The sequence below is a fragment of the Melitaea cinxia genome, chromosome 29 (genome assembly GCF_905220565.1).
Source record: "Melitaea cinxia chromosome 29, ilMelCinx1.1, whole genome shotgun sequence".
NCBI classification, from domain to species: Eukaryota; Metazoa; Arthropoda; class Insecta; order Lepidoptera; family Nymphalidae; genus Melitaea; species Melitaea cinxia.
Genome location: NC_059422.1, coordinates 1,854,761 through 1,876,133, shown reverse-complemented (window position 1 = coordinate 1,876,133; position 21,373 = coordinate 1,854,761). Strand labels below are relative to the sequence as shown.

The window sequence follows — 21,373 nt, the reverse complement described above, 5'->3', positions numbered from 1 at the left end:
AATGTTATTAATATCTTAAAAAATTAAATTATCAAAAGTTGTTAGTTGACTCAGTATACTTAGGAGCCATCGATATGAAAATTTACGTTAGTTTGACACGGGTACATAGGCACACTCAAAGTGATGAAATTAATTACCGATTGACCGTAATGATAAGAACTGGCGGCTGCTCTATAAGAGTTCTGAGCGCTCCCACGCTCGGGCCGCCGACGTGTCAGACGGTCGGGTGCTATAACGTGTCGCTTGCAGGGCGGTGAGCTCGGCGCTGGCGCACAACCTGGCGGGCGCGGGGGGAGTGGGCGGCGCGGGGGCAGTGGGGAGCGCGCCCGCCAACACGCTGCACCACATCTCGCAGGCGCACCAGCAGATCGAGGCCGCGGCGCACCACCACCCGCCCGGTACGTGCTCCGCCTCTGTACCACTAGCTCGGCTAGCTGCGGCTCGCCTGATGGTGGGAGATTACTGTAGCGCCAGACGCCTGCAACACCAGAAGCAAGCGCGTTGCCGACCCTATCCTCCACAGGAGCTTTATATCACTAGGTCGGCAAACAAGCGTGCGGCTCGCCTGATGGTGGGAGATTACCGTAGCGCCATAGACAAACCAACACCAGAAGCATCGCGAGCGCGTTGCCGACCCTATCCTCCACAGGAGCTTTATATCACTAGGTCGGCAAACAAGCGTGCGGCTCGCCTGATGGTGGGAGATTACCGTAGCGCCATAGACAAACCAACACCAGAAGCATCGCGAGCGCGTTGCCGACCCTATCCTCCACAGGAGCTTTATATCACTAGGTCGGCAAACAAGCGTGCGGCTCGCCTGATGGTGGGAGATTACCGTAGCGCCATAGACAAACCAACACCAGAAGCATCGCGAGCGCGTTGCCGACCCTATCCTCCACAGGAGCTTTATATCACTAGGTCGGCAAACAAGCGTGCGGCTCGCCTGATGGTGGGAGATTACCGTAGCGCCATAGACAAACCAACACCAGAAGCATCGCGAGCGCGTTGCCGACCCTATCCTCCACAGGAGCTTTATATCACTAGGTCGGCAAACAAGCGTGCGGCTCGCCTGATGGTGGGAGATTACCGTAGCGCCATAGACAAACCAACACCAGAAGCATCGCGAGCGCGTTGCCGACCCTATCCTCCACAGGAGCTTTATATCACTAGGTCGGCAAACAAGCGTGCGGCTCGCCTGATGGTGGGAGATTACCGTAGCGCCATAGACAAACCAACACCAGAAGCATCGCGAGCGCGTTGCCGACCCTATCCTCCACAGGAGCTTTATATCACTAGGTCGGCAAACAAGCGTGCGGCTCGCCTGATGGTGGGAGATTACCGTAGCGCCATAGACAAACCAACACCAGAAGCATCGCGAGCGCGTTGCCGACCCTATCCTCCACAGGAGCTTTATATCACTAGGTCGGCAAACAAGCGTGCGGCTCGCCTGATGGTGGGAGATTACCGTAGCGCCATAGACAAACCAACACCAGAAGCATCGCAAGCGCGTTGCCGACCCTATCCTCCACAGGAGCTCTGGTCACCTTACTCACCAACAGGAACACAATACTGCTTGAAAACAGATTTAGCCTCTACCGGCCTATTTGGTCCTCTGGTTGACGCGAGTGAAACTGCGAACCGTAACTAGTCAATAATTTAACGTTTATTTTATTTCACTTACTCCAATATCTATAAACAGTGCTCTACCAACATTGTCAAACTGCTTTTCGAATATCTTATACCAGTTCGCGCTTTCGTGTCCCTCGCACTTCCATTCTTTGTACTTTCTTTCACACATCCACAGTCTACCTAGCGGTGGGACTCCCCTCTTATCTACTAACTTCTTATAGGGGAATAAATGCAACAAGCAAAAGTATGTTAAAAAAATATACCTTAAGCAATTGGGTAGGGGTGTGCGAATAATTCAAAACTCGAATCCAATAATCCGAAAATTGACTAATAATTCGAAAAAAAAAAATCGATTAATTCAATTTTTTTCCGAATTATGATATTATTCCCAAATTTTTGAGTATTTTGAATTCAGAGTTTATTATTTGCGATATTTAAATATGAAATCAACAATTAATATACATTTTATTTAGACCATGAAATATAATTACACAAATAAAACAATTAGTATGAAATTTTTTCTAAAAATTTGATTTTTTCAAACGGAAATTCATAATAAAAACCGAAATGAATTGAAAAGATCTCTTGCAGAGAGATCAATTGTTTTCTCTGAGTAATTGATTTCTAATCAAAAAGTATATTATTCGTAAGTAAAGTATTTTTTGATACACGATGTAATGGAATTAAAATGAAAATAATATAGAATTTAGTGATATTTTGATAATTCGCGAATTGTTCGAATTATTCGATTTTCTTCGAATTATTCGTCGAATTTCGAATAGTTCGAAAATTCGGATTTCGCACATCCCTACATTTGGGTCGATCGATTCGGCTATAAACAGCTTATACTCTTTATTGAGTTTAGGGCATAATAGGATATATTATCTTGCTCAAAATCTGGAGCAGCCCGACTGGGAAAGTACCTTCTTTCAGCCTTGTAGAAAATTACAACTAAATATGGTTTACGAAAAGTGTTGTGTTGCTGTGATAAAGTGGTCAGAGCTCCCGAGGAAAGTAGTTTACAAAAAGTACAAATAAATAACACAGCCTTTCCAAAGCACGGAAAGGTCAGAAATTTTTGAAATTTTTCGATTTATTCGGGAACTGAAATAATATGAATTTTCGAACCGAGTTTCGAATCAAATATTAATATTCGATTCAGAACGTATAATTCGTAAGTTCGAATTGTTCGCACACTCCCTAATTATTACTAGATACTTGTTATATTATTACGTAAGTTTTCGTCTATAGCTCAGACATGGCCCACAGTAATTTTTTCGTGTATTTTTTCTCGGTCTAAACTTGCTATTAAAGTTATATTGCGAATAGCGTGACATACATACGGTGTTCGACTCCTCATCTGCGTTCCTTCAAATGGGGGGTTCTGTAAATGTAATAGATCTCGTTTCGCGTGAGAAAACAATTCCTAGCCTATTTTTAAATTTGACTTTGAATAGACGAACTACTTCGCTAGACACGTCCATGGCAGCATGGATATAATCGATATATAAAAATGACTGTTTGTCTGTATGCCCTTTATAGAATCGTAAATGCATTTGATGATGCATGTCATGATCTTCAGCAAAGTATTGTGCATGAGCCCACAAAGGTTTCTGAGTTGGTACGGCAAAAAATAAAATGAAAAAGCGTAGCAATGCGCGCGGGGTACTGTCGAACACCGTTCTGTTTTGTAATGTTTCAAGACAAAAACAAAATTCTTACTCATTTTGCTGTTCACATATAAAACAATTATACAAGCAGTGATTTTTAGTACGTTGAATATTCTAATAAATGAGGGTAGTTTAAAAATAGTAGTCAAACGAACAGTTGATACGAACCTCAATCGGATCTTGTGGGTTATTTGTTTGAGTTTCGTTGTGTGTTTTAAAAATCAGTTTTTTGAAATTTTCGATCGACAATTATAAAACTATAATAATTAAGTATGAGTGTTAAGTTATAGTCAGAGCTTATAAGTTGATATTTTAAAAATAATTGCGATGATATGTAAAGCAAACGAAGAAATGGACGCGCTTTTATTTATGAACAATTTCACACTACGAGGTAAATTTATAAATTTGGGTTAAAATACGATGATAAAAAGGAAAATACGTAATTAAGAGACCTTGTTATGATCAAGACACCTGTGATGGTTTTTTTTTTTGTGCAAATATATTTATTTCGAAAAGTCGTTATTTTTAAATATCCGTTTAAAAAAATAAAGTTATATACAATTTTTTTGTGTAAATAAATTTAAATTTGACTTAAAATTAATAAGAATAACTATTTTGTAATTTATATAATTATGTACGTATCTATTATATATTTAACGGTTGGATTGTCTTCCAGAAATAACCAATGAAGCTATAATGAATTTAATGTTACATATTGACATTGATTTTAATTTTATTAATATAAATGTAATAATTTGTATTATTATTATGTTTGCTTTTTATGAATTTTATGATTTTTTTTAAGTGTGATTATTTATTGATTATTTTATATTTATTGATTATTCATTGATTATTTTATATTTTTTGATTATTTTGTTTTTATTGAATTGTTTAAATTGTTTGTTAAATTTAATGTTATTTGTTGTAATCAACTTAACTAACGCATTGGGTTACTGTAATGTTAGTTTTAAGTTTTTGTTAATGCATAAATAAATAAATAATGATGTGTGTGTGTCTGTCAGGATCGGCGCCCTCCAGCACAGGCCATGCGGGCGCGGCGGCCGGCCAGCCGGTGGAGTTCAACCACGCCATCGAGTACGTCAACAAGATCAAGGTACGCTGTTGTTGAATTTCAAATCGATTTTTGAAATCTTTGAAATCGATTTGATCTTTGAAATCGTTCACACTAGCGTTCGGCGGTGGTCGAAATTCGACCCTAATTAATTTTAATTATAAGTCTGAAATTAAGTTCATTGTGGTTCCGTTGTCAAAGACGATACTGCTGTAATAATAAACGATAGTGTGTGGTGGTGTGGAATTTTTTTATATTGATGTACTGTATTTTTATGCATAATTAAAAAAATATATATATTAGCATTCTATATTCTATATTAACTATAAGTGTGCGAAATTTCATACTCCTCCGTCCGCGCAATTTCCGTTAAAAGGGGTAGAAAGTTTTTGCTTCACCTATTATTAAGATTATTATATATTTATAGAATTTAGTGAAACTTCGCTTTTTTATAGTTTTTGAATTTGTTATCAATCTAGTTTAAAGAAGAAAAAAAAAATGTTTTTTTTTTCCTATCTTCAATATTGTCTGTTGTAAATCGGGTATTTATTGATTATAAAATATTGTTGTCGTTATGAAAGGTAGTAAGTCTCGTCCTAGTTTCCTTAAAGCTTAATGTTTGAAAAGATCATCTTTTGCTTAAAGTACTTAGATATATTTAAATTCATAATCTTTATCGTAATATATAATAAAAAAAAAACTCGTAAATAAATAAATACGTAAATAATGTAACATTGTTATTACATATTCGTAAAACTAAAAGTGTGTGAATTATTCACTAATAATACATTTTTATTCACAGTCGAGGTTCTCCAGACAACCGGACAAATACAAACGTTTCCTGGAGATACTGCACGCGTACCAGCGTGGTCACAGAGACGTAAAGGAGCCTCAAGCCAAACAACAAACTGAACAGGAGGTTTACTCACAGGTAAAATTATAAATTATAATATCTTAATATGATATGTAAACTTTTTCTAGTATGTTATTTTCTTCAAATAAATTAAACATATTAAAAAAAATCTGCTTTAATGATATTGAATACAGTATCTTCTTTGTTTTATTGATGAATCTGTATTTTCATCAATTTTTGTGATTGAAAATTGTAAAAAAACAACACAATCGAATTTAGAACCACCTCCGTTTTTGGAACTCAGCTAAAATATTTTTTATATTAGATACCAACCATTCCTATGTAATTGTAGTTATATTAAAAATATAAGATTATATGATTCAGTCTGTAGTATCCTATTGCTAGGCATCTCCAAGTAGGAGAAGGATTAATTATTATTGATACATAAAAAAATTAAATAGTTCTAGTAATAATTATAATAATATTTACATTTCCTACATAAAACTTATGTTTTAAACAGGTGGCGAAATTATTTGAAAATCAAGATGATCTACTGGCAGAATTTGGCCAGTTTTTACCAGATGCAAAGGCGGTGACAAAACCAGCACACGTACTTCCTCCACACTCGAGATCTCCACCGCCTCAGGTATGTTTACTTTAAACCAACTTCATATCGTCATTTTATTCATTTTAAACTATTCTTAAGGTTCGCCAACAATTAACAAAACCCAAGCACAAAATATTCATATAATTACAGTAACAGTGTAATAATATTGAAAGGCATACTTCAAATGCATCATCATCATATATCATCAATTATATCATTATTAAGACATATACCTCAATGATTTTTAGCATTTTTGACTTCCAGAGTCAGCAATACTTGCAATATGTTCTGTCTGCCCAACTTTGGCTTTTTTTTTCTACTCTGTTCTATTTAGTTCCACTAGCTGTGTGCTAGTTCTAATTTTCCCTCTTTAACTCACTTTCTCCACACCTTCGAAATTATCCAGCGCGATTTCTTTTCTAATTTGTTACGTACCAAAATATTGTTTCACATCTGCTCTCATTAGGTCGCCAGTTCACCGCGTTTTCAGCGTTTTCATTTGTGTTGTTTCCCTTAACTTTCATCCGTTTTTAGATAACTTCGTTTTGTTTGGTCAGATTTTCTTACATTTAGCGTACTTCGTTAATCTTCAGCGTAGATTCGCTGCAATTTTTTTCCATTTGATTCTCCATCTTTTGAATTAACTAGTCAAAAGTTGCATATAACAGACATTAGTATTTCGCGGACAAACTCAGGTGTAGGAAAAATTCAAGATAGTCTGATTTGGCACCGGAGCGACGAGGACTGACCACAAATAAACGGAAGAGATACGGAAGAAATTGTATTTTACAAAGTTTTTGAATCTTGTTCCGCATCTCTTCCAATATATATTGCTCGTATTTGTGACTATTATCGAAGTTGACGGGTGGGTTTTATATTGATTATAATTTTGTTGACAGCGTGTTACGAATAATTTTGAAGACAACCATCACAGAAGCTGTTTTAGCCGACTGTGACGATGACGAAACCAAATCACGTCATGACAATAAAATAAAATTAATACAACAAAATAGCTGGGGCTTTTTAACTTGATTATCTCAATTATTATAAGTACCTATTTTATAATTGCGTTAAACAATTTTAAAGATTTTGTTATAAAAAAAAAGGTTACAAAAATAAAGAATAACACAATATAAAAACACTAGCTTGTGTCCCCAAGTTTCACACACAAACACAAATAATTTTTCAATTCGAACCAGTAGCTCCTGAGATTAGCGCGTTTAAACAACTTTTCAGCTTTTTTACATTATATAGATTAATATTGATAGCCAAATTAATTTTTCATTTGTAATATGATTAATGTACAAAGCAATTAAAAATTGGAATTATAAGAAAACATTAAATAGAATAATAAAAAGTTAAATCAATCAAGTTCCACTAAATTAAAATAAATCAAAATATTAAAAAAAAAAAAAGAAAAAAAAAGACGACTATATTCTATTCGATCATTTTCCAGTTTCCTGTTATTTTTATCATATCGTTATACCAACGAGTTACTGGTGTCCCTTCCCTTCCTCTTTCTAATAGATACATTTTTTTATGTGTGGAAAATCCATCATGGATACCCGGCGCGCCAAAGGGTTATGTCAGACTCCTACTGAGTAAAAAAACCACCACGTGTGACGTCCACCTGGGTGGGGCGAGATGGGGTCGCGCTAGCATTCGCCAACTCGCCCCAAGGCCCTAGATACCTGCCATAGCTTCACTCGAAAAGTTCAACGCTCATCGTTTATCCTGACTACAAGGCCTGCCGAGCTTCATTTAAACCTGAGAATTTGAGTGCATCTCGAGGTACACAAGCAGGGTTTATCCTGCTCGTAATATGGAGCAGCTCGACCGGTGATGTAGGTGATATAGCAGTCTTGTGTTCCTTTGTAAGGTGGAGAGGTCAGAGAGATAGGGTGGGCAACGTGCTTGCGATGCTTCTGGTGTTGCAGGCGTCTATAAGTTACGGTAATCGCTTACCATCGGGTGAGCCGTACGCTTATTTTCCGACTGTCGAATTAAAAAATTTAAATTTTTGTTTCTTCACATGTCGGATTTTTGAAGTGATAACTACTCATAGAAGGGTAAACAGCTTTGTTACGTAATGTGTTAAAGCACCAGTCACCATCTGGCTTGCCTTTCTTACGCGTACGGCAGCGGAAGGCAGGCTCGTCCTCTCACTCTAACCCACAGTTAAACTTGATAAGTTATTACTTCTGTCTGGAGTCCCGAGACGACCACGTTTTTTTTTTGTGTTTTCTTCAGATCTATTTGGGATGCTGCTCTCCATACTTCGTTGGCAGGATCTATTTCTGTTTTTTGTTATTATTATTTTGTTTCATCGTTTCTTTTTTCTTGTTTTTTCTTTTGAGTGTGGTAAATGTTCGTTAGAGAGTTACTGGCTGTTGCTGGGAAACGTGTTATATAGCAAACCTGGTAACAACCGTGTAACAGAGAGAGGTGGCAAGTACATTTCCCGCGCCTTTGCAACGGGCCAATGGCGGCAGGTCTCGGTCCCGCCATTTGCGTAGCCAATCACAGACCTGCCTCGAAGTGAGTGGATAGGAACATTTTATTCAAATACCTGTTTTTAAAAGTTTCTCGGGTACTCTTTCCTCTTAACACATGACACACATTTATGAAGTTTTAATTTGCACATGTAAAAAGTTTTAGGTCTAGTCATAACCCAAGTTAATTGGTTAAGAGCCATTTTACAAAAATCGGTAACAATCCGCGAAATTGTAATATTTTGACGTCGTTAATCTCAGTGTTGGATGCAATGGTGTAATTTATATTCTTGAAATATAATAGAGCAACCTTTGTTGTAGTCCATAGTCAGATCAGAATTTTGATTTATATTATGTGTATAAAATTATTAACCTTTTCATCAGCCTCCTCCCTGGGTAAACGGTCGCAATGTATACTTTGAAGTCCTACTTTTCAATAACCTCTACGTTGAAACCATTTTAAAAAAATATCATAATATGTGGAATATAATTTTGTTGTCCACTATCATAGATTTTTATTCCATTTGTATCTCTATTAAACGATAAAAAAAATTTAAAGTTACGAATATTTTCCAAATAAGTACAATTTTGAAAGCGATATTTCTCTTAGATAACTAAGAAATTTTAACGAACTATCTTCATCAAAGTAAACTTACATCATTAAGGAATACAAAAAAAAAAATAATTAAAAGATGTAAGTATTTTTATTAAAGTAAAATTAGTAATTAAAGTAAATTAATTATGTAAAAAACATTTTATACCATAGTTATAATTTTTATTATACATCAGAAAATGATCACGATGGTCTTTTGGTTGTCACACTATACGTACTAGCACAAAGATCGCGCGGCTCGTACGACTAGCGCGATGCGACCAAATTTACCTAAACTTGCAGAGCGTAAAATTGTGAAATGGCTCTTAATTACATTTTTGTGTTATGATTGTGTTTGCCACTAGTGTGAGCTTTAAGAGCACGGCTTATTTAATTACAAGTGATACGTATGTGTCAGATATATGTAATTACATTCATAAATTAATTTTTATGAAACTTAAACTGATTATTTTATTTGGGGATAGATATACGTAGTAGCCATGCGAAGTTTATATCACTGAAAAGAAAAGAGAGATATATATCATTTTGATCTTAGGATATATATCACTCATTTAGCTCTTCAGCTCATTTAGCTTAGTGAAATAATTTTATAATGCAACCAAAATGCAACCTTATGTGGTGGTAAAAAAATACTTTTTCGCTTGTTCAAAGCAAGACGATTGAGTCTATGACCTTGTGAAATATGAATCGAAAAGATACAGAGCCGTAACTAACTATCTCTCTCTTTCGCATGATAAATGCCATCGTCCGATCGAGTAGCTCACTAGCTCAGTCTCGTTTACTCCCGCTCAGTACGTCAGTCTCTCGAAAATGAATCATAAGACTAGTGAGCTGGAGATATATTTGAAACGTAAGTGAGCTGATGAAAGACTAGCTCACTTGAAAAGATATGTTTCATTTGTATCACTCACTCATGAGTTACCCAAGTCTATTACGTAGTTTCCTGACAGAAAAAAAAAGTTTGACAGCTTTTCACTGCGCGTAGGCGGTCGCGGGTTCGACCTCGTCCATTGTATAGGTTGTACAGGTGTATGCCTCCGTCTGGGTGTTTCGTTTGTTCTGTTTTGTTTTTCATTTCGATTTAATCGTAGTGGGGGTTGTTGAGTGTAAAGTGTTTAGTGAGTGAGTATCTTATACATTACACTTAGTAACATCATTCTCATTTTAGTGTTGTTTTCCTGTGGTGAGTAGGTTATCCTACATAAATAAAAAATTTCAATTCGAACGAAGTAGTTTCTAAAATTAGCTGGTTTGAATAAGCAACCAAACTTCTCAGTTTTATAATATTAGTATAGTTGTTCCATAGCTTAATTGGCTAGAGCGCCGACACGGTCAGTCGGAGACGCGGGTTCGATCCCCGCTGGAGCGGTCAATTTTTGATATGATATTCAAAAATATTAGTATAGATTAAAAAAAAAAACAAGTGTCGGATGCGATAGTGAAGAAACCACAGCAATTCATCATTACAGCCTATAAAGTCCACTGCTGGACATAGGCCTCCACAAGTTCACGCCAAAAATAGCGCGAACTCATGTGTTTTGTCCATAGTCACCACGCTGGGCAGGCGGGTTGGTGACCGTAGAGCTGGCTTTGTCGCACCGAAGACGCTGTTGCCAGTCTTCGGCCTGTGCATTTCAAAGCCAGCAGTTGGATGGTTATCCCGCCACCGGCCGGCTTTTTAAGTTCCACGGTGGTAGCGGAACTGTGTTATCCCTTAGTCGCCTCTTACGACAGCCACGGGAAGAGAGGGGGTAGCTATATTCTTTAGTACCGTAGCCACACAGTACAGCAATTAGACTACGACAAAATAATCCCGTGTGCCCCGCAGGCACCGCCGCCGGCGCGCGACGAGGAGCGCTACGCCGCGTCGCCGCCGCACCACGCGCCGCACGCGCTCGCGCTCGCGCAGGTACCGCCCCCCGCCCACCTCCCACCACACTGTACACTACACCGCGCGCCGCTCTGCCCCGAGCGCGAGTGTACACGAGCGTGCCCGCAGGACGAGGAGCGCTACGCCGCGTCGCCGCCGCACCACGCGCCGCACGCGCTCGCGCTCGCGCAGGTACCGCCCCCCGCCCACCTCCCACCACACTGCACACTACACCGCGCGCCGCTCTGCCCCGAGCGCGAGTGTACACGAGCGTGCCCGCAGGACGAGGAGCGCTACGCCGCGTCGCCGCCGCACCACGCGCCGCACGCGCTCGCGCTCGCGCAGGTACCGCCCCCCGCCCACCTCCCACCACACTGCACACTACACCGCGCGCCGCTCTGCTCCGAGCGCGAGTGTACACGAGCGTGCCCGCAGGACGAGGAGCGCTACGCCGCGTCGCCGCCGCACCACGCGCCGCACGCGCTCGCGCTCGCGCAGGTACCGCCCCCCGCCCACCTCCCACCACACTGCACACTACACCGCGCGCCGCTCTGCTCCGAGCGCGAGTGTACACGAGCGTGCCCGCAGGACGAGGAGCGCTACGCCGCGTCGCCGCCGCACCACGCGCCGCACGCGCTCGCGCTCGCGCAGGTACCGCCCCCCGCCCACCTCCCACCACACTGCACACTACACCGCGCGCCGCTCTGCCCCGAGCGCGAGTGTACACGAGCGTGCCCGCAGGACGAGGAGCGCTACGCCGCGTCGCCGCCGCACCACGCGCCGCACCACGCGCCGCACGCGCTCGCGCTCGCGCAGGTACCGCCCCCCGCCCACCTCCCACCACACTGCACACTACACCGCGCGCCGCTCTGCCCCGAGCGCGAGTGTACACGAGCGTGCCCGCAGGACGAGGAGCGCTACGCCGCGTCGCCGCCGCACCACGCGCCGCACGCGCTCGCGCTCGCGCAGGTACCGCCCCCCGCCCACCTCCCACCACACTGCACACTACACCGCGCGCCGCTCTGCTCCGAGCGCGAGTGTACACGAGCGTGCCCGCAGGACGAGGAGCGCTACGCCGCGTCGCCGCCGCACCACGCGCCGCACGCGCTCGCGCTCGCGCAGGTACCGCCCCCCGCCCACCTCCCACCACACTGCACACTACACCGCGCGCCGCTCTGCTCCGAGCGCGAGTGTACACGAGCGTGCCCGCAGGACGAGGAGCGCTACGCCGCGTCGCCGCCGCACCACGCGCCGCACGCGCTCGCGCTCGCGCAGGTACCGCCCCCCGCCCACCTCCCACCACACTGCACACTACACCGCGCGCCGCTCTGCCCCGAGCGCGAGTGTACACGAGCGTGCCCGCAGGACGAGGAGCGCTACGCCGCGTCGCCGCCGCACCACGCGCCGCACCACGCGCCGCACGCGCTCGCGCTCGCGCAGGTACCGCCCCCCGCCCACCTCCCACCACACTGCACACTACACCGCGCGCCGCTCTGCCCCGAGCGCGAGTGTACACGAGCGTGCCCGCAGGACGAGGAGCGCTACTCTGCTCCGGGCCCGCGTGGAAACAGCGCTGTGAGCTGCATCGACGGACCAAGTAACAATTCAAAAGTGCCATTGACAATGGCACGAATGGAAACGTCCCTTCAGCCATCACAGTCAACACTCATGTGTTTTGCCCATAGTCACCGCGCTGCGCAGGCGGGTCGGTGACCGTGGGGCTGGCTTTGTCGCACCGAAGACGCTGCTGCCCGTCTTCGGCCTGTGTATTTCAAAGCCAGCATGCCAGCCAGATGGTTATTCCGCCACCGGTCGGATTTATAAATTCCAAGATGATAGTGGAGCTGTGTTATCCCTTTGTCGCCTCTTACGACACCCACGAGAAGAGAGGGTGTGGCTATATTCTTTATTGCTGTAAGCACACTGCGAAATGAACAAGTAATGCTTAAATTATCGTTTGTTTCATTACCAGGCGCTTCCGAAGCACACGAGCGCGCCCCCCGCGCCTCCACAACACCACCATCTCAAGAGATCGCCTAGCTTCGGTTCTTCCACTCAACTTGGTAAGTTACACCTACAGTCCTACAACTTCAATATATTATCATCTTCTTTTTTATTTTATTTTCTATAAAGTGTTATTGTAATTAATATTATTACTCATTCACCGGTTGTGCATAACGATATCCATCAAATTATAGATTTCATGTATTATTCTTTTTCACTGTCGAATACCACTATTTATGAGATACTTCTATTCGTAAATATGTATCTAGAACTCGTATTTTATTCATGTTTTAATGGCCTATTCTACCTCCTACTCTTAAAGTTCAATCGTAATTTATTTGCAGGATAACCAATATCCACAATTGAAACAAGCTTTAATTATATTAGTTCTGGATATTATATTAGTTACATATATTGTTTATATGTGTGGAAAACTATTACATTGTTTTGAATATAATATTATGTGTTACTTTGAATAGTGAAAGAATACTTATAAATCTTTTTAGTCGTAACAATTAGTATTAAATACGTTTAAAAATGTCCTTACTGTTCAACTTAGCATCATTGCTTAAAATTAAATTTTAGAGATTACTAATGAAGCAATTATTATAAAACTAATTACTTTTATTGTTAATACCTGCATTGCACCTGAATCAAAATATTATCTACTATCCCATTATTATGAGATGAATCTGTTCATTGCCTCTTGTTACTATCTAGAATACATCTGTTTACTATTAAATGAATAATTTTGTCATTAATTCTTTTATGTACATAGCAAGTGGTGCTCCGCCAGCTAAGAAAGCCCGAGCAGGCGGCTCGTCTCCCGCGCTTCGCGACGTGTCTTTAGCCGAAGCGGCCAAACTGGCCACTGCGCAAGATTACGCCTTCTTTGACCGCGCTAGGAAGGCATTAAGATCACAGCATGTTTATGAAAACTTTCTCAGGTAATGTACTAATTATATGTCCATCTTATATAAATAAAACAGGGGGTGCTTTAGACCCACACGACTAAAGTAAAACTTCGTTAGCTTCATCTAACTTATCTCTCTTCTCAACTTACGTTCGGCTCGCCCGCTTACACTTTTCGTAACGCTCTGGTCACGCATTCATAAGTTTACTCTCCAAGTCAAGCGTGCGTAGTTTTACTTTAAAAATGAATCTGTTTGTGTTCAATGAAGCAAAAAATTTGAGCACGAATAACCAATTTGGGATTTTTTTTTTATATTTTGCCTTAGGTTAAAAAATTTTAATTATTTGGAAAGAAAAATTAATTTAGGTTGCAAATTTAACCTTCGGTCACTCGCGCATTTTTTGTTTACGCGGTTGATCGCGTGGGGTCTCTAAAGACCCCAAAAATAAACAGCCTAAAAAACAACTATCTAATTAAATTTTCTTAATTATCTTAGCAAATTATCTTAATTAACCTAATTACAATAAAACTACAACGAGCTACGTAAAAATATTCTTTTAATTCTGCCTTCAACTTACAATCTAAAAGTAGGAACCTAAATTTCTCTCCTCACAAAAAAAAAGGTTTTTATCTAACTAAATGCAGGAACTTCTCTTTTTGATAAATCTATATACAATAACACTAAAATAATAAAAACAGTTATGTAAAATTTGGAAAACACCAACAACAACAAAAAAACATTAAATTTTACCTTTAAAAAAAACTTTAAACTTTAACTCTCTAACATCCGAGGTCTGCACTGATACGCAGCAAGTATAATCCAAATTAGGAGGGTACCTAAAATATTGAATCGCTGAGATGGTTTTAAATGTTTACATTTTACATTTCTGAACGGAGGGTTAATAAAACAACTAAAAAGCAGAAAACTCTTTAAAGTACATGTTTGCCCGTTCAGAAAACAGAACATAGTAGTATGAAATAATACTGAAAAATATAAATGTCTCCACATATGATGATTTATTTAAGAAATCACTGACTGAGTGATCTCAGAGTTAAAAGAAAGTATTTTTAGAATTATTTATGTGTTACTGCATTATATTATTTAAAAAAAAGAAACAAAATGATAATGATCTTCTCAATTGATAGATGCCTTTTGCTCTTCACGAACGAGATAATTTCATCATCTGAGCTGCTTGGTGTCACCGAGCCATTTTTGTACCGACACCCAGACCTCAAGAAGTGGTTGCAAGACTTCCTGGGGCCGATATCACCACCACACACTCCTACCACTACTCATACCAGTATGTATATAGTTTTTGATACAAAAATACTAATTATTTAGCTTTTATATTGTATGTGAACAATGTATGCTTATATTTTATTTATGGTTAACCTTTAAAAGACTGGTTTTACAAATGACTTACTTTTTACCTCATAAACAAGACATCCAATCGAGTATTTTAAGATTTTAAAATTTTAAATCTGATAAACAACACACTGCGTGTTCATATTGCCACCTCGCAACACGTACACCAACTTGATAACCATAGATTTAGAAAAGTAATCTTAGGAGTATAATATACTTAAAATAAATTTCAGTATTATGTTTACTTGTCATAACGATCTACAAACCTTTTATTTTTAAAGATTTAAAATGAAGTTTTCGAAATATGTTAAAGACGTGAGTAGTTTTAGCTTAAAAACAAAATAAATACCTACAATTCCTTTTGCTTTAGTATTCCTTGAAGATGAATCTTAAATTTATTATTTTATGTATTAAATAATGTATAAATATTCTAGGCTACAACAACTTCAGCAGTACAAGTAGCATTTTGACCTGCGAACGGTCTAGACTGGGCTCGGACACTAAACGTCACGAGCCTCTCGGAGCCTACGGGGCTCAGTTGAGGCACGAGAGACCCCAAGGTGATGCTGCTATGGATATAGGTAAATATAAAACTATAGTCAAAAAAATAGTTATATAAATAACAAAACGGCTACAGATAATGGGGACAATGATGAAACACATGCGATGTGCTTTAACAGATTGTCAGTGTTGATACACGCATGCTGCCTTCCTTCTGATGTCTCTGATAATTGATATTCACTATTATTTAGTCAAAAGTACAGGTTATTTCATGTCTATTATTAGTGTAGTCATTAACGCTTTTGACGTGACAACGTCTAATTAATCGATGAACGCCGGCTGTATGCACGAAAAAGGATTGCTAATTGTCCCGTTACGCGCATTGTACGCTTGCGCCGCATCTATCTCTCTTCCATTCGATTGGCCTATTCATCCGAGAAGATGTATTGTTATGACTTTGTCACGTTAAACTATCGTCCGTAAACCGACTTTACAGACAACCAATTTTTAAATAAAGTAAAATATAGTATTGAATATACTCTTGACTCCTGTAGTATTCAAAAGCAAGTCATTTTGTTTATTTGGGACTCAAATTATAAAAACAACTGTATTGTGCTAGCCAAATTGAAAGAAAGCAAATTCATTAAACGTGATAACTAAGAGTATTAAATGAAATGTAGGTCGTACTCTAGTCGCATGTTACTACTATAGTTATTAAATATTAATTAATTCAACAGATCTGTCGACGTGCAAGAGGTTAGGTACGTCGTACTGTGCGTTACCGCGAGAAGCGGCGGCGAGGCGATGCTCCGGACGGACGCCGCTTTGTAAAGAGGTAATTATTGTTATATAAATACTTTTGTAAGTTTCATTCACACAAGTAACAAAGTGAGATTAATCATCAACTTAGCTAGTCGAAAAATTGTCAATTAAATAAGTATTATTGGTGAAAACTCATAAAAATTATTCGGATGACTTTCAAATTTAAATTTTTTCCACTTAATTTTTTATAATCTAAGTTAGCAAACAAGCGTACGGCTCACCTGATGGTATTCGATTACCCTAGCTTACAGACGTCTGGAACACCAGAAGCATATTAAGCGTGTTGCTGTCCCTATCCCCAATTCCCCCTCTGAAGCTCTCACCTTACAAACAGGAACACAACACTGCTTGAAAACAGTATTATTTAGCTGTGATCTTCTGTAAGGTCCACCAGGTACTACCCCAGTGTGGCTGCTCCGTATTTTGAGCAGGAAATTTTCTGCTTGAGCCCTTACTCGGTTAAACGTGACAAACAACACATTGATTCATTGGTACACCTAGTTAAAAATTACGACACCTCTTACACATAAAACAAAAATATTGAAATTGAGAATCTCTTGTTTTTGAAGTTGGTTGTCATACAATACAGTTGTTGAGATTTTGCAGTGCGGTGTTGCTCTCTTCTAATATAAAAATATAACCTTTTTTACCAATTTTATTAATTTTTTGTGATCTCTTTTAGGTTCTTAATGACACGTGGGTTTCATTCCCTACATGGAGTGAGGATTCCACATTTGTTACATCAAGGAAAACGCAATACGAAGAGTACATATATCGGTGTGAAGATGAACGATTTGAGGTATGTTTTGCAATTGGTTATTCATATAAACATTCTTTATATCCTGCTTCAGCCTGTAATATCTCACTACTGGGCATAGATTTCTTTCCCCATGTAGGAGAAGGATCAGAGCTTAATCCACCACACTGCACCAATCTGGGTTGGTGGATTATTTTAAACTAACATTTTTTTTATAACAGTTTTAAAATTTAATTGCAGTTATTAATGTGAAGATCATTTGCCTCTATTACAACTGATATAATCTTGTTGAAACTTTGTATTAAAGACTGTGTCAATCAGTAAAATTAGTTGAAATCTATAAGTGAATCAAAATAAATGACTGTACTGACCGATGTCCCCACCAGCTGGACGTGGTGATCGAAACGAACGCGGCCACCATACGAGTGCTGGAGGGCGTCGCCAAGAAACTGTCGCGCATGTCGAGCGAGGAGGCGGCCAAGTTCCGCCTGGACGACTGCCTCGGCGGGCACTCGCCCACCATACACCAGCGCGCGCTGCGGCGGATCTACGGCGACAAGGTGGTACGGCACCGAGCGCTCTACGCATGCGGCTCACACACACACGAGTGTAGACAGGGCGGCACGAACACACGTGTCGACATAGGATAGCACTCACAAACACATGTCGACATAGGATAGCACACACTTAACACACATGTCGACATAGGATAGCACACAATAACACACATGTCGACATAGGATAGCACATACTAACACACATGTCGACATAGGATAGCACATACTAACACACATGTCGACATAGGATAGCACACACTAACACTGATTTATTTATTTAATATTTGGGAAACAAACAGATATACATAATAAAAATATTAACACAAATTAATTTTACCAATTATTATTTCATAAAAGCACTCCAAAGTAATGATAAGCTATAATAAATTGATCAACATCAAAAACTCAAAAAAAAAAAAAAATAAATAATCACATCATCGATATAAAATTCTTTCCACATTAAATTGTTTTAATGAAATTCGACAACTGCTTTCTATATTCAGGCAAAGATAAATGAAATAAATCAAAATTCTCAAAATGCTCATTGTATTCACGACAGATGTGTAAGATTAATAATTATAAGAGGAAAACTTTAGATGTAGAATGGTGCACGTAATGCACACGCGCATAATACACACAAACAGTCCTAATATCATTGTTGTTATTTACTATCAAAATAATAAACACTTCGCCGTATGTAAACAAACGTACGCTTAAATATGCACATACAGATAACAAGTATATTGACATACAAAAGTAAGAAAGCTTATCACTCAATGCCAAGAAAACAATCACACTTATTTATTGACACATTCCAACATTAGATTATTATTAACAATAACAAAACATAATACACGTGTCAACTTAATAGTAAGGTAAAGAACAAACATAATACAAGCATGCGGTAGATTCTTGAAAGGTGTATTCTAAATTTTTAGTTTTTTTTTTCTTTTGTTGTTTTTATATATTTTTATGTAATCTTTGCGTAGAATAGATAGTTATTGTAGATAGAAAATTATTTCTCCTTGTAGTTTTGTTATATTTGCAGTAATTTATTATGCTATAATCTTTGCTATTAGCAGTTGGTTATTATTACGACCTGTGTGGCTTACCTTCTAAATTTAATAATCTGTTAAATTTAATTTTTAGTACTCAATCTGTATAGAATATTAGTTTAGACTAGTTTCTCTAGAATTGACTCAATTTTTTGTATGTTAGTTTGCTACTTTGGTTCTGATGTAGTAGTTTCGTTTGTTATTGCATCAAATATTATATTATGTTTTTGTTTCAGGCTGTGGATATAATAGCAGGATTGAAGAAAAATCCAGTTGTCGCTGTACCCGTCGTACTGAGGAGGCTCAAAGCTAAGGAAGAGGAGTGGAGAGAGGCTCAAAAGGTATTATAGCTTGTACATTTATTCTTTTTAATTGATTAGAACGTTTACCGGCAATAATATATAAATCTAAGAAAAATATTATTTAAATAGGCTTCAAAACCACTTATGAAAAAAATATGACAAAAAATTATTTTAAATACTACTATATACTATATAGCGATATACAGAATTTATAACATGTTAATATTATAATTTAAATTCTCTCAGGGTTTCAACAAGCAGTGGCGCGAACAGAACGAGAAGTACTACCTGAAGTCACTGGACCACCAGGGGATCAACTTCAAGCAAAACGACCTGAAGGCCCTCCGCTCTAAGTGTCTCTTCAATGAGGTCGAGAGCGCGTACGCTGCGCGACGTCCAGGCCCCCATCTCGTTGCGGACTACGGTCTGCGAGGACGTCATGAAGGTAGACTACCACTACATACTGCCTACTACATACTGCCTACTACATACTGCCTACTACATACTGCCTACTACATACTGCCTACTACATACTGCCTACTACATACTGCCTACTACATACAGCCTACTACACACTGCGTAAATATATAAATGAACGCCTTGCACGCAATGGCATCCATGAACGAAGCTTATTTTGTTGTTAGGTGATTATACAATTGACAAACGACAAATTATTTTTATTTATTTATTTATTTATTTATTTTAGTTAAATATTGTTTAAAATACCTTGGGACAGTGATGAAAAACATGCGATGTGCTTCGACAGATTGTCAGTGTTGATACAAGCATGCTGCCTTCCTACTGATGTCTCATAAAAACACAATAAGTTAACTAAAGTGTAACAAAAGTGTACTATTTTCTATTATAAGGATTGGTAGGCTCAAATTAACAAAACAACTAAAATTACCAAATTTGTATTCTATTAAGTAAATAACAATAATAATTTCTACCAACAGCGATTAAAATAGTCAGAGATGCAGCCGAACTGCTAATCCACCATGCTAGAAGACAAACCGGTATCCAGAAAGCAGAGAAGAGAAAAATCAAGCAGCTTTTAAGACATTTTCTTCCTGATCTTTTTGCTCATCCCAGGCAACCCTTGTCTGACGATGAGAGAGATGAAGGTACGATACTTTATCTACTATTTACGTGGTTTTAATTAAAGTTAACGTTATTATAGTTTATTAACAACACAATTGTTAGTTCAAAATGCTTTAAATAAGTGATGAAACACATGCGATGTGCTCTAACAGATTTGTCAGTGTTGATGCACGCATGCAGGCAGCATCCTTCTGATGTCTCATATGATAGTAACAATGTCATGCATTTTTATTATTTATGTAAGTAAAGTTTTAACATGTTATTATTTATTTTTGTAGAAGAAAAAGAAGAACCCAATAGTCCGGGTAGTCCCAGTGGAGATCAGACGGCTGATGAGAAAGGAGGCAGCGTTAAACAAGAGAAACAAGAGGTAAAACATAATTATGTAGTAGTGTATACAACGTTCCATAGCTTAATTGGCTAGAGCGCCGACACGACCAGTCGGAGACGCGGGTTCGAACCCCGCTGGAGCGGTCAATTTTTGATATGATATTCAAAAATGTATAGTTATGTAGTATTCAAATGTTTCCTTTATAGACGGGTTGTCTGTAAGAAATCACTGTCAGTGATAAGACTGCCTTTGCACTTTATTCAGTGTTTTTTTTCCTCTTCTTTTTAATGTTCTTGTAAGTTTGCAATAAAGTATAAATAAATAAAATATTTTTTTTTCTACACCATTATTATGATTTCGTATAAAGTTAAAAGAATAAATAAAAAATTAACTTTTAATGGCAAAATGAAACAAGTAATAAGTTATGAATCTTATTTAACCTTATTTTGTAATTATTATATAATTAATATACAAATTTCTTTTTTTTTTGTGCGTTCTTTTAATGAGTTGTTTACTCAAATTAAAATTTTCAATTTATATTAAGATATTTATTCGCAATCACAGATATTTCTTCTCTAGCTTAAATAAATATTAAGACATTTTGGCATTAAATATATTTTCTTATTCCACAGTCATCAGAATCTGACAATGCGTCTGATAAAAGCAGTCGGAACAACAAAAACGACAAAGAAAATAAACCCAAGAACAACAACACAACCGAGAATAAAGGTATGTACTTATACACATTTATAGTATTTAATGAAATATTCTATTATAAATATAAATGAGTTGAGCTTGAAAAGACAAGTGATGAAACACATGCGATGTGCTTTGACAGATTGTCAGTGTTGATACACG

The 21,373-nt window shown here is 38.8% G+C and overlaps 1 protein-coding gene across 1 annotated transcript in view; it reads left to right on the top strand.

Moving 5' to 3' along the window:
* The window catches only part of LOC123667697, a 62,142-nt gene that overhangs the window by 19,841 nt on the left and 20,928 nt on the right, over positions 1-21,373 (top strand). Inside the window, exons 8-24 of the mRNA XM_045601538.1 lie at positions 250-398; positions 4,322-4,413; positions 5,174-5,302; positions 5,745-5,870; positions 10,765-10,845; positions 12,779-12,869; positions 13,589-13,757; positions 14,870-15,024; positions 15,524-15,670; positions 16,328-16,425; positions 17,095-17,211; positions 17,556-17,732; positions 19,018-19,122; positions 19,330-19,528; positions 20,040-20,207; positions 20,463-20,554; positions 21,148-21,280. Of these exons, the coding sequence (XP_045457494.1) occupies positions 250-398; positions 4,322-4,413; positions 5,174-5,302; positions 5,745-5,870; positions 10,765-10,845; positions 12,779-12,869; positions 13,589-13,757; positions 14,870-15,024; positions 15,524-15,670; positions 16,328-16,425; positions 17,095-17,211; positions 17,556-17,732; positions 19,018-19,122; positions 19,330-19,528; positions 20,040-20,207; positions 20,463-20,554; positions 21,148-21,280 (2,228 nt within the window). The remainder of the gene's footprint in view (positions 1-249; positions 399-4,321; positions 4,414-5,173; positions 5,303-5,744; positions 5,871-10,764; positions 10,846-12,778; positions 12,870-13,588; positions 13,758-14,869; positions 15,025-15,523; positions 15,671-16,327; positions 16,426-17,094; positions 17,212-17,555; positions 17,733-19,017; positions 19,123-19,329; positions 19,529-20,039; positions 20,208-20,462; positions 20,555-21,147; positions 21,281-21,373) is intronic.